Below are 14332 nucleotides of genomic sequence, written 5' to 3'. Positions count from 1 at the left end.
AGGAAGGTTGAGGCCCCTGCAGTGAGGAAGAGAGTGGGGCTTGGGTAGGGGCACGTGCTGTACAGCTGGGATGGAGCCATGAGTGGCTCGTCTGGGGAGCAACTCCTGCTGCTGTGTGCACCCTGGGAGGTCATGAGGGAGGTGTGCCCCAGGATCTGCGTGCAGGGTGAGGATGAGTTGCCACTGTGGATTGGGGCCAGCACTGGACTCTTCCTGGGGGGGGGAGCAGGGGTTGGGCCAGGCTGTGCTCATGGTGGGTTGCAGCTACCCCAAAATTTGCCATAACCTCTCCCGGCGCCACCGCCTACCCTGAGTATAGCCTGGCTCGGTCCCCTCACCAGGAAGAGCCAACGCTGTCCTGGCCCCAGCCCATAGTGGCAGCTTGGCTTCACACTGTGTGCAGATCCGGGGGCACCACCCCCCCCATGCTCTCCTAAGGTGTGTGCAGTAGCGGGAGCGACCCCCTCACACCCCTCAGATGAGCCACTCATGGCTCTGTCCTGCACCCACCACAGGTGTGCAGCCCCTGCCCCAACCCTAGCCCCACTCCCTTCCCCACTGCTGGGGTTGTGATCTGCTCCCCCCCACCCCCCGATGCCCCTTCCCTCACAACCGACTTGCCAGCCGGACCCTGCTGCTCTCCATGCTGCCAGGCTGTGCTCCTGGCTGTCTGTATGCTGCTCTGCACCTACACACATGCACAATGGCATTTATTGGCAACATTATCGGCTATATCAGCCAAAAAACGCTGATTGCTGGTACTGTCAATTTTCCTTATATCAGCGCCAGTCCAATATGGGACCAGTGTATTGGTGCACCTCTGTTATTCCTTTATTTATTTATTTATTTATTTATTTATTGATTGATTGATTGTTGATTTTTATCCATACGGGTAGAAAGCCATTGGTCAACAGTTTCTTCCTTCTGGTCTACATGTTACAAAAATAAAGATGAGAAAAATAGTTCTGGGACTGTTCCTCAAGCCTGGTCCCTTTCTTTTCCCATAGGGTTTAGAAAAAGGTGCACCCATTACAGCCTGAGGTAAATTTTTGTCTTACAGAGTGGCCTTTAGGTCACAATATTAGTGCTTTGCATTGTGGCTGACCTTATTTACTATGTCCGTGAGTGCACAAGTTAATAAATCGCAGCCTGACTTTGGATGCTGGTCCTTTGAATCTTGATTTGGAACTGTACTTTGCTTCCAGTGTTTGAACCTGGAGTACAAGGAGCAGAAGAAGGATGACAGAGAAGAAGCATTGGGCTTAAGTTGCAGCAAGGGAAGCTTAGGTTGGATAGGAAAAAACGCTCTCACTAGGAGGGTGGTGAAGCACTGGAACAGATTACCTAGAGAGGTAGTGGAATCTCTGTCCTTGGAGACTTTTAAAGCCCAGATCAACAAGGTCTTGGCTGGAATGATGTAGTCGGGGATGGTTCTGCTTTGAGAAGGGGGTTGGATTAGATGACCTCTTGAGGTCCCTTCCAACCATAATTTTCCATGATTCTATGAACCTTTTGTTCAGCTTTCCGCACCTTGCTTATTGGCATTATGTTTTAGATGCCTTTCCCCTGATCTTTAATAATGGGGTATCACTTTTGTATGGTCAGTACTTTGTCTCCTATACTGTAACCACAGGGATTTGTCCATGCCTTCTGTTTAATTTTTCCCTCACTTCCTGTTCTTGAGACTCTCTGTAGCAATCTTCATATATGGTTGAAATCGTACATTGCTGTTGGGATCGGTCCCAAGTTTCTGAAGTCTAATGTGTTATATCCTCTTCAGGAATCCCCAAATGGAAGATACGTTTAACTGTCCTATACTACTAACATTGTTTTTAGCTTGTATTAGAATGTTACAGCTCATCTTTATCTTCTGCGTGTTTCAAGCTCATTCTGAGCCTTGTTTTCATGGACATTGTATGGCAAGTACTGACCTAGCAGACATTAAAGATATACTATCAGTGGCATGTGACTTTCTAGACATGGTCGTCATTGTCACTGGTGATCCCTCATGATTTGAGGATGGTCACTCCAGTGGGTCAAGTAAAGGGTTGCAGATGAATCTGATGGTGGTTTAGAAGGCCAGTCCTAGAGAGAGAGATTCTGGCAGATAACACAGGTGGTAACGAAAGGGAGGGTTGGACCACAGATTCCTTGGTGTTGTTTCAATAATGGCTTATTATTATGAAGGTGTTCTCCCTGTAAAAACTTGGATTCTTTGCTTTGATTTGAAGGTTCTGTCCATGAGACTAGCTTGAATTACAGTAGTAGTATATCAGTAGAACTATGATTATGGTAAGCAATTTGTAAATTACTTTTTTGAAAAGTTGGATATCAAATTCATAAGTTGGCTTTGTAGTTGTTTCAAGGTCTTCCAAATAGAACTCGAACTATTAGAAATATTGACTGATAATTGTCTTTTATGTTGAAACAACATGTACTTTTGATTTTAGTTTAGTTCAGTATTTTTTGTTATATAACTTGTAAATAAAATGCTAGATTTGTATTTCATGATGCAACTTCAATTTCTGCATTCACATCTTACAAGTGAAATGAAAAATATTGAATATGTGGCAGCAAAAATCCCAATAATCCTGTATTTTAATGTCTTGAAGCAGGATTATTTTAATCAGTTTTTAGTTGCTGAAAACACAGCCCATGGTATGACTGACTTTTTGTAATTCGGCAAGAAAAAATTACTAATTTAGATGTGGAAGGCCCTTGATAATGGTAATTGTAGAAGAGCACAGATATGGAATTCGTTTATTTTTCTTATTAGTTTTAGGTGCAAATTTTTTTGGCCAAAATTACAAGTTTCTTGTTGAAGCTATTTATTAATAAAAACACTAATTCATCCAGTTGTTAATTATACTTTGATTACTGTCTATTCAGCAAGAATGTGTTTCTTGGAAAATTGTAGTGCATAGAACATGTAGCAAAGTAAAAAAAAAAATAGCAGTGTCATTCAATTTTTAGCACCTTGTTTATCACAAGTAGCAAAAATATTCACTTGCCTTTTTGCTTTTGATGCATCTCTTTCCCTTCTTTTTTTGTATGTACATAATTGGCCCACATACTTTTGCAAGTCTGTGTTGTGGTGAGAGCTTGTTTCATGAAAATGTCTGTATATATGGTATTTCATGTAAACATTTAATTAGCTTAAAGAGAAGGAAAAGCTTCATAGCAACTCAAAAAAAGCCTATTTCTTAAATCCCTGAGCTTGCATATTTTTCCATTACTTTTTGCCTTTTGATCACCTTATTGGCATTGTGCAGGTGTGACTGACTATAGTAGAAATGCTTAAATGCTTTTTTAACTTATTTATATTTAAAATAGTTTGCTTTTTTAATTGTGGATTTACCGTTGAGGAAGAGTCGCACAATGTGGATACAGTCTATATTGAAAAACTGCAATGCGAGTTTTATCACATTGCTTTAAGTGTGCTACTGAAGTAACTATAATATCTTTTGTTGTAGCAGAAAAAGAAACCTAAGACATTCAATCCTCCAACCCGTAGAAACTGGGAAAGTAATTACTTTGGGATGCCCCTACAGGATCTGGTTACATCTGAGAAGCCCATACCTCTGTTCGTTGAAAAATGTGTGCAATTCATTGAAGATACAGGTAGGAGAGAAGTATTGTTGGAAGAAATATATTTTATTCTTTTCCTCCTATTCCCTGTATGTGTCTCCTTTGCTTTTCATATTGGTTTTATAATTTTACCTAGCAAATACGTGCTTGTAAATAATATTTTTTAAGCATCTACTGTACGATGAAGCACAGTTCAAGATTAGAGTGTCTGTTTAAAATATTTGGTTTAATGGATATGCATGCATATAAAGGAAAAAGGTTTTTTTTTTTTTTTTGTTTTAAGTATAGCCATTACAGCTTTAAACATATCACATAAAGTACACTTTTAATGTTAAAAGAACTTTAATATAATAATATGGTGAGCTGGGTTCCCCCACTACTGCTGACGTATTTTGCCTAAATAATATAGAGATTTCCCTTGATTTATGCTGTACGTGCGTTCTCGGAGAATGGCACAAATCGAATTCGCATAAAGTGAACCCACTTTACAATGTAATAAATAGAGCTAGGTTCCTATGGTGGTGAGGGAGTAAGTGAGGCTGGGACTAAGGAAGGGGCAGGGGGAGGGGTGCTACTCCTGGGGCTGCACAAGGCTGCAAAGCAGAGGGAACAGAGTGGCATTCACCCCAGCTGCAGTGGACCCGGGAGCAGCTAGCACCAGCTGCCTGCATCCACTCGCTTGACCCCACTACACTGTGCCGTGTCCTGGTGCAGGCAGCTGGTGTTGGCTGCTCCTGGGGCCGCTGCAGCCGGGGCTGGGGTGAGTGCTGTGCCCTGCACTGCCCAGGGCTCCACTTATCCGCATTCACCCCAGCACATGCTGGAGCAGACATGGGAGCAGTCAACACCAGCTACATGCACCATGGCATGGCACAGCCCAGGAGCTGGGGTGAACCCAGGAGCAGGGGGACAGGTGGAGCATGGTACAGCCCAGTGGCTGCAGGCAGCTGGTGCCAGCTGCTCCCGGGGCTGCTGCAGCCAGGGCTGGGGTAAGTGGGGCCACGGCCCTCCCCCCCTCCCCCCCGACTTACCTGCTTGGGCAGGGGTAGGCATCTATGCTGATTGCATAAGTGCAAATTTACTTTGCATATAACAAGTTATGCGTCTAAATATGCTCATTGCATAAGAGTAAATTTGCATCTAAAGCACCCGCATAAATCAAGGGAAACGTGTATTAAAAAATTGCAAAACCCACTGTCTCTGAATGGAGAAAATGTATTTGATTTTCTTATAAGTGCTATGGTACTCTCTCTACCAAACTCAAATTTCTTTCAGTTGTCACCAAAATAAAATATATTGGGCACGTCTACATGTTGCCCTACGGTGATGTAGCGATGCTCTATGTCACTGTATGGCTTGCTACAGCGATGTAGTGTTCATGTGCATCTATACATGATTGCAACCTACATCGCAGTAGTGGCATGCTCCCTTGGTATAATGGGTTGCAGTGGCCAAAAGGAAGTACTAAAGCACAGCGCTGTAGCAACGCTGCTGTACGGTGACATGTAGGTTCGCCCGTTGTCTCTTATGATTCTTAGTGTTTTGCCTGTTAAAAATTCTTGTCCACTACTTTTAAAGAAAAAATAAATTGATTGGATGTTTACAGTTTACCATTTGGGGGACTGCTGCTATATTTTCTGATTATATAAGACACTTCCTCCCAAAAAAGAAGTTCGGAAAATAATGCCCAGCACATTACCATGCTACTGTTGGGAGCTACTGGGAAAAACAGGCATAAGGCAGCTGTGGACACCAACCTCCCCTTCTGCCATGCTTCTCTTCATGCATCTCAGACTGACCCTTGGGGAATTGTCATTTTTATCAGTTTGCCCTTCTGTGCTGTATCCTCTGCTTTTTCCTTCCTTGTGGCTGGTTCTGAGAAGGCCACTGCTGGAAGAGTGGGACTCTTCTGCCATCCCTATCCTAGTGTTCTCTGCTTACTTGCTGCCCTTCTTATCTCATGGATGCTGTTGTCTTCATCAGTTGCCATGAAGGTACATGTGCAGGAACTCCCAGGTGCTCCCTAGGGGCCCTTTGTGTTGCCATGTTGGTTATGAAACTTTTATACAGTTCTGTCTTTTGGAGGGATGGGGGGCAGAGTACACTTTTATGTACAGATGCATCCTAGATGCTGGAAAACACAGTATCTAATTGTTAAAAATACTTTGAAACCTGCTGTTATGCATGTGGACTTGTATTAATATATCCTAGCATGTGTTTGTAATCTGTTGTTCTTTTTTATGCTAGTGGAAATACCTTTAAGGTGGTGGCAGTGGTATATGTTTGAATTTATGTAATCCTTGCAATAGTTCTTTGATCAGAATAGTTGTAAGGTGACAGCATATCTACTGCTAGTGAAGACTTTTTTTATCAGCACTTCTATTAGTTTATATGCTATAAAAAAGTTTCCAAGAATATTACAGGTGATATGAGTGTAATAGTCTTCTGCATGAAGGTGCCTAATCTGTTGTAGACTGCATGCTTGCATTGTTAGTACATAAGATGAAATAATCAGGCATTGAACTATTTTTATTCTTTGCCTTTGAACTGTTTCTTTCATTGCTTCCTTATCTGAGAGCAAGATTCCTATTTTCTGGTTTAAAAAAAAAGTATGAGGTACTTCACAGAATAATTTATTTAATACTGGCTTGTCATGGTATGCCACATGAAGTGTATATATACTATTATATCATTTTATATTACATATGCCATAATATATACCATATATTCTAATATATAATTATAAACCATGTAAAATATTATGCATGCATGCATACACCACTGTCCTACCATGAGAGTATTTGTAAGCTCTATAAACTTTGGTGTTTGAAATGTACCAGTCAAACTGTTGTAGAAATGTGAATAAAAAAATTGCATTAAAATGACTAATATAAACATCTCTTAAAACCTTTGATAAACATTTTGTGTAACAAATTAGTTTTTGAAAAATCTACCTCTAATCCGTGTATGATATTGCTTTCCAAATATACTCTTATATTAGTGGTGGCCAACTCACAAGTATTCACGCTGCAAGTGGCATGCACAGCTGGTATTTTTGGCATGTATTTCCCAGGTGCTGCGATAAAGGATGCACTAGCAGTGGGAGTTGGGGCAGCATGCTAGAAGTGGGTAGGAATTGGGATCAGTGCTCACTTGAGGGTTTGACTCCAGCTGCGCCTGCTTCCATAGCTCTTGCAGATTCAGTTTTGCCACCTGCCAGTGGCGATGGAATTTGATGGCACTAGGCAACTGTGTGCTTGATGATTACAGTGGCACTTATACTGTGAGCATTTGCAAAAAGGGGTGGTCACTGCTTTCTTAAATAACAACTTAAACAGTTAATTATGTGAGTATTTTCAGTACTGCGAGAGAACAACTGTTTTAAAGTAAATTCTGTATTTACTCAAATCTAAGATGACCCCCCCCACACCCTCCCCAATTGGATTTTATACAGTGTGTATGGAAATTTTTATTATTTTCCAGCTATAGAATCTTAGGTATTGAATAGTTGTCTCAAATTCATTCCTCCCCCCACTACTCCAGCAGGGAAAGTGGTAGCTGGGCGGGGGATGGGAGGGGTCAGGTTGCCTCTTTGCCTTGTGTCCTCCCTCCCCTGTTTATTCCCCCTGCAGCCTTTCTGCCCTGCTATCACCAGCACCTCCCACCCCCAGGCCTCACGGTCTCTGCCTGTTTCCCCCACTGTTCTCCTTAATCTCCGCCTCTTCCGTACCACTCCTCAGTCTCAGCTTCTTGTCCTTCCACTCCCCCATCACTTCCATCTCTTCATGTGCCTCTGCTTAATGTCAGGTGCTTCCCTGGCTCTTTTCCCCCCCAGAGTACAGCATATGGAAATGCAGCCCCTGTCAGCCTTGCAACAGTGTTAGTGGCTGGACAGACAACGCGCATTGTCAGTATTGCTGATTAGTTGGGTGGAGGACAGAGTTTCCCTGTGCTTTGTGCCCAGGAGGAAATCTGAGCGGGAACTAAGCTGTGTCTAACAGTAAGCGTGGGGGAAGGAGGCAGAGACGGGGAGAAGCTGCACAGGGCAAGTAGAAGGGGGGCAAGAGGCTGCTGTGGATTTGACTGGCTCTGGCCTCAGTGCAGGGCCAGAGTCAGAGCTGTAGCATCCACCTTGTCCCTCTTGCTTTGTATGCAAATTTCTGACAAGGGGCCTTTTTCCCCATGCCAATTGGGACAAAAACCTAGGCTTAGATTCAAGTAAATATGGTAAATGCTACTCAGGAACATCCTAAAACGTGGAAATTGTACTATTTAAATTGGTTCAAAGTACACTTGATTAAAAATCCAGTTTCAGGTGCTGGTGGAGGAATAGCTTTGGTATTCAAGAAATGGTAATTCCTTCCTTTTTGGTATCATCAGGTAGCTAGATAAGGATTTACTCCCCCCTCCTTTGCTGCAGTCTAGCAACCTGTCCTTTCTTTTTGAAAAAATCAGATGCTGCAGTCAGATGTTTCAGTTTTTTCAAGCCTATGACTTTTCTTAAAGAGGAGATGCATATGTTTTTTAGGTGTTGTGCTGATTCTGATGGGCCATATGGTTGGGCATGGAAAATCACAACTGATGTTTGATGATAGGACTTGGCCTTTCAGAAGTGTTATGGCCTCTTACGGAAGAGCTAAAACTTCCCACCCTGGTTGGACCTGGAGTGTCAAGCTTTATAAAAGTGTCGTCTTAGCAATTGTGACTGCTTTCTGTGTGCTTTCAAGCTGACAGGGAACTTGATTCTGTTGAGAAAAAAGTCACAGAGGCTTCTGTTTGGGAATATGTCAAGCAGTTGCCTTCAGAGGTCTTGGAGGCATTACTAGAAGCAAGGCTCTCTCAAGTCTAAGGCATTTATATAGGGTTCCATGCAAGAAGAAAAACTTAATCCTAGACCAGAAACTTTGTGTAGTCCTTCCAGCTCAATCAGATACTGACGAGCAGTTTGGAGACCTAAGGAAAAAGCCTTATGTCAAGATTTTTACCAGGGGCTGTGCTTAAGTTTTAGCTGTCAAAATGATGCTTCAATTTTTGGTAGACTTTCTATAGAGACTATAAACTTTGTATCTTTGATGAATGAGTCATAAGAAGAGAGATGGAAAACATTACTTTCCTGAAGGACTACTAAGACTGCAAGTTAGAGTTCAGTTGCTACAGAAGTCAGTTTAGTAATTAGATCCCAATCCACAAAGGTATTTAGGTGCTTAATCTTTCTCAGTTCAGTGGAAATTGGATCTAAGCTTAAATCTGTTGTTTCTGGTTCCATTATATCCTTCCACATGAAAGCTCTATATGTGGTTACAGAAAGTCTCTCAAGAGACTTTCCTTGATAGTATTTGGACTAGAAAGGCCTGGAAAGATATTCTGTTGGCCTCCCAACTTCCACATGAAGCAGCATTTTGATTTGATAAATTTTCCTCTAGTGCTGTCCAGCAACATTTAAATTTCAGAGTGTCTTATGGCTCTATTTTGGAATCCCAGACTTCAGTTCTGTCTTAGTCTCACCCTTTTTAAATGGAAACTTTTGGGTTGTGGAATATCTTGGACCAAATGCTGCTTTTTTCTTCATCTGAAAGAGTCGGTGACCATGTCTATGTGAGATGCTGACTGTGCAGTGGAAACTAGCTGCTGTGTGGTCAGTGTTATCTAAAAGCTGTTTGGCAACCTACTGTGCTGTAACTCTGGTTACTTGTAGTATAAACAAGTACTAAGTGACTGTGCAGTAATGACTATGCAGTTAGTGTCTCGTGTAGACGTAACTGATATCCATCTTTCCAACATTCAGTTCTTTTGTTACTTTCCTAAGACATTGTAGAGAATCTACAACCCCAAACTACAAGGGACAGGAACAAAATGCTTTCAAACATTCCTTTTGAAATTAGGACCTGTTGGCCTGCTCTATGCCTCTGATCTTGGAGTCAGACTGCTGCTTTTCCTTGTCAGTGGTTTTCTATTGTAGAGGACGACTCTTTTGTTTTCCTTTTAAGCAATTTTGTGGTGTGGTGCTTAGTCACTTACCGCACGACCAGTGGAGGTACCTTTTGGTCTTTCTGCTCATCTGCAGCATAGGATAAAAGTTGAGATTTGCAGTCCAAAAGAGAAATGTGATTAGTGGCACTTTTTTCATTTAAATGACTTGGGTTTTTCATCATGGTGCATGTTTCAAAATAAGAAGTGTTTACTGAAGTCATCAAACCATCAATTCTGATTAGTAGTTCTTAAATTAGACATCCCTCCTCCCAACTTGGTTTATTGAGTTCAAGTGGTTCTCTCTTTGTCCATATACAAAAAATGCAAGTGAATCACCTCTTGAACTATTTCATTTCATTGGTCCTACTTTATGAAAATGCTTTATCCAGGATCTAACCATGAATCTGTTCTGTCAGGAAAAAAAAGACTTCCAAAGGTGTGAAGAGTACTTTTCCTTTTAAGCTTCTGACATTCTTATTTTTCCTTTCAGTGCAAGTTTGTTCTGGTGGCTAAGTAGTTATTGATTTCAAATGATGAATGAATGAATAAATGGTTATCTGATTATCACAGAGATACGGTTACCATCTGTTTTTTGAGCTTGATCATCAATATCTTAATACTACATTAGTATTAAATAGGTTTTGTATTTAAAAGTATGAACCTGAAAGAAGAGAAAACATTAAGCAAAACTATGTAAATTTTACCCCTAATTCAAGTTTTAATATAATCACACTAAATAACTTTTAATAGCACATGCTACGCCTTGAGTTCTATGAATTTGGTTTGTTTTATTCCAGTTAACTAAACACACTATAAAAGCTGTGGTATCAGTCCACGGAGTCCATCTAATTCATAGGTAGTGGGTTCCAAATATGGCTGCAAGTCATCCAAACCAATACTTGGTTGATTCTATCTAGATGAGCATAGACCAAGTTGTTTTTCATTTTCATCTGTTGGTACTCTTCAGAAATATTTAGGAACTTTGTAGCTTCAGTAGTATGCTTGAAGGAAAGGATCAGAAGTTCTAAAATAGACTCAGATAAATTAGAAAGACACTTGCATGAACAACCAATTAGGACAGTGTTTCTTTTTCTCACTATATATTATATTCAATTGAATACACACTTAATCTGTTATTACGCTGTAGATTTTTGTACTGACAATATCTGATGACATGTCAGAGTTTGTCTGGGGGGAAGAATTCTCTCTGTTCAGCAGCAAAGCTCTATATCCTGAGAGAGCTCCCACCCATTAAGAATATAGCATCCCCACCTGCTTAACAACAAACACAGTCAGGTTAGCCATTTTCTGTATTGTCTCTCCTTAAAAAAATTGGGTTCAAATTTACTGTCATGTTGTTCAGAATCCCAGCCATCTGCAGACTTTCTACTTCCAGGACAGTTTCACAACAGCTAAGTTTCATTGAAACAACGGAATACCTGATTAACATGGAAAAACTTGTAACTGCAAAAGACAAACTTTTTCATGCAAGAAATAAATACGGTATTTTTTTAATTCTCTTTTTCTTTTCTTTTGGTATTCACTTTTACTGTCTAAACTTTGCTTTCAAATTTATCAGTTCCATAGAGGAAATCAAAGTTTTAGCCTCTTAACTAATGAAGAGAGTTTGGGGCTTTAACTTTCTCCTGTTTTGGTTAGTAGCAGTGGTTAGAGAGAGAGCCTTGTATCATAAGGTGGAATTAATATTTGGGCTTCTGTCAGAAAAGTCTGCAGTGAAGTAGAAAATATAACTGAGACCTAGATTTGAGAAGGAAAGGTAACTGGTATGAATGTCACTGTAGTAGTAAAGAAAAGGATTAGCACCTAATGGTTTTTTCTTGTAAATGGGTCAAAATTTTATACTAAATAATCCAACACACTATAAAATTTGTCACCTGCAGTTTGTTTTAATAATTAGGTCATTCTTAAGGTGAAGGCTCTTTTAAGTTCATTACATAATTAAAATACTTGAAACCTGATAATGAATATAAGACATGGATGATTACCTTAAACTGTTTAGAAGCTCAGACATTGTGCCATGGTATAGGAAGGTATTCAATCAGACTTTAAAACAACAGTGTGTTTTTAGTTTGTGAAAGAACAACTCTTTTTAAAAAACCTCTTGCCATAATGGTTGCTATATTTTTGTTTGCTTGTTTTGTTGTTTGCTTTGAGTCTTATGGCTCACTAAATTATACAATCCAAATGCTTCAAACTCTCAGGTAAGTAAATTGGTGGACTTGTAAATTTTGCCAAAATTTTAGTTTGAATATATTTTTTTCGGAGAACAGTTAAGTGATTACACTGTCTTTGGCTGCAATTAAATCACGTGTAATTTTAAAATAAGTAGCCTGTTAACCAATTACAGTTTACTTTGGGAATATTATCAGAGCAAACTAGTGGCATACCAAGGTTTAAGCTTGTCTGTGCCTTCATGAGGGTACGTGCATATAACTTAAACTGTTAGTGCTTATTTGTTAGTGCATACTGGAATATATCATATTTATCTTTAATATATATATAATTTGTGAATAAAATTGTGACTTCGTAAATCTGAGGCAGTATACTGTTACAATTATTACCTCAGGAAGTTTTCTAATCTCTAAGGTATTGGAAACAGTGGTTTAAGAGCATTTCCTAAATCTGCTACGTCAGGATTTAATTTTTAACATTATTGGTGTTCCTGTTATTTTAAAAAACTATTGTGTTGCTTTAGAACTTGAAATTCCTATTTTTTGTTCTGTTCTTTTTTCAAACAAAAACATAATCACTCCACTTGTTGCATATAGCTAAAGAGTTATAATGGTAATGGTTAAAAAATACTTCTGCTAATCCCTCTTTAGAAATATGTGATTTTAGTTGAGCCAGGCACACTACGCAATTAGTATTTTTATTACCTCAATGCCATGTAGTTAAGCATAGTCACAATGACTGACACACAATGCAAAGTTTAGTATCAGAATCTCTTTAGAGCCCTTATGTTGAATTTAAAAGACACTAATTTCAAACAGTAATTTTATGGTAGTGTGTATGACCTTGAAAATTATGACCTGTATGTAATGGAAGGCATTCTGTTAAACTTTTATAATGTGTGGCATGGGGCATGTGCTGGGAAGGGGCTAGGGCTGTGTTGCCACAACAGATGGGCCCCTTGCGGTTCCCCTAACGCCCACTCCTTGCATGCCATCCACTGATGTAGGCATACTTCTTTGATAGCTACCTTAATTGTAAAGGTAGTGCAATATTTAAGAGAGAGAATTGGTGTAATTCGGTGATACCCAATGTTTTCACCCCACAGGCCAAATGAACAGAGTGGGCCTGGTCTGTGGGCCTGATAAAGCCAGGATTTGGCTCTCACTGTCCCCTCCCTGGCCTTTAGTGTATGGAGTGAGCCCTGGGGTCTGGCACCACTGGGCTTGATCCTTGGAGGCCTAGAACCAAGCACTCCCAGCCCCCAGTGCTACCCCTGCCTGGCCCTGAGCACTGGGATTGGGTGTCTGATGAAGTGAGCAGGACCTGGGGCTTCCCACAGGTCTGGAAATTTGGTGTTGGGGAGTGGTGTCACAGCTGTCCTGGCACCAAATTTCTGGACTTGTGGGCAGCCCTGCAGGCTGGATGATACTGGTTGAACACCTTTGGTGTAATTAATGAAAATAATTATAACATTTAAGCATAAGAGAGTTTATTTCAGGTTTTAAGGTTATCTCTGGTAGAGATCAGGATAAAAAGTTAGTGTTGGGTATGCTTAAGGCCTTTCATCATCTTCTAAAGGAGAGAGTTCTGGCTTTTCTCAGAAATCAGATGAGACTACAGGTTTGATGCATTATGGTAGTTTCTATTTCTATATTCTCAGCACATTATTTTGAAAGACTTTATATACAGTTCCTAGTCATGATTGATGAATAATTATATAGTGTTTGTCCAGCTCAGTATTCTGTAAAATACAATGTATTTTGAAAAAAAATTTTTTTCCTTCTCCCCACAAGGACTGCGTACTGAAGGTATCTACCGTGTTAGTGGGAATAAAACGGATCAAGACAACATTCAGAAGCAGTTTGATCAAGGTAATGATGGACCTCAGTATTAGGAAGGAAAAAATCATCTTGAATTTATTACCCAATAGATGTTGCAGTACAGGTAAATTGTACCGAAAAATGAATTCTTTCCTTCAGTGTTTGCACGTAATTTTAGAAAGTAATGGTTGATTAAAAGGAAAATGAGACACTACTACCATTGATAAAAGGCATTACTATAAATGCTTAGAATTAATTACTATAAAAGTATTAATATTGGCTAATTAATTTGAATGGAGGCATTTGACAAAACTTTAAACATTCTCTTTAGGTGAAATAATAGTTTTATTTAAATAAAGCAGGGAAAATAGATCCTCTTTGAGTCTGCATTTTAGGGTGTCTTGGGTAACTAGGATCTGTTTCTGGAAGAAGACATTTGGTGTGTGGGTGTGTAGTTCCCTCCAGAAAATTTTCAAGTTGTCTAGATTCCCATCTCCCCTTTCTGCCAGAGCTATATTATCTAACGTATTAGATCTTCATGCAAATATCTCTTCTCCTTTTGAGCAACTAAGCATCTTCTAAAACAATTATTTATTTAAGGTTTGCTAGGGGGTCTTAAGATTATTTCTGTCAAGCAATAGGTAATATTGAGGTACAAAAACTGACTCTGTGACAAGCTGGAGAGCAAGGGCAGTTGGAAACCTGTTGTCATTCTACCTTCCCCTCCTTCTCCTCTCCCCCCCCCCCCCCCCCCCCCCCCC

General features: G+C 40.1%; 1 protein-coding gene across 2 annotated transcripts in view; it reads left to right on the top strand.

The window, feature by feature from the left end:
- The window catches only part of ARHGAP5 (Rho GTPase activating protein 5), an 86404-nt gene that overhangs the window by 39081 nt on the left and 32991 nt on the right, over positions 1-14332 (top strand). The window contains exons 3-4 of one of the 2 annotated variants that reach the window (XM_019518912.1): positions 3477-3621; positions 13545-13622. In XM_019518912.1, the coding sequence (XP_019374457.1) occupies positions 3477-3621; positions 13545-13622 (223 nt within the window). Of the gene's footprint in view, positions 1-3473; positions 3622-13544; positions 13623-14332 lie in introns of both variants that reach the window. The other variant, XM_019518911.1, reaches the window with a different exon arrangement.

Source organism: Gavialis gangeticus, unplaced genomic scaffold (assembly GCF_001723915.1).
Source record: "Gavialis gangeticus isolate Ggan-Ray unplaced genomic scaffold, GavGan_comp1, whole genome shotgun sequence".
Classification (NCBI taxonomy): Eukaryota; Metazoa; Chordata; order Crocodylia; family Gavialidae; genus Gavialis; species Gavialis gangeticus.
The sequence above is the reverse complement of the archived record's forward strand: the minus strand, read 5'-3'. Positions and strand labels throughout refer to the sequence as shown.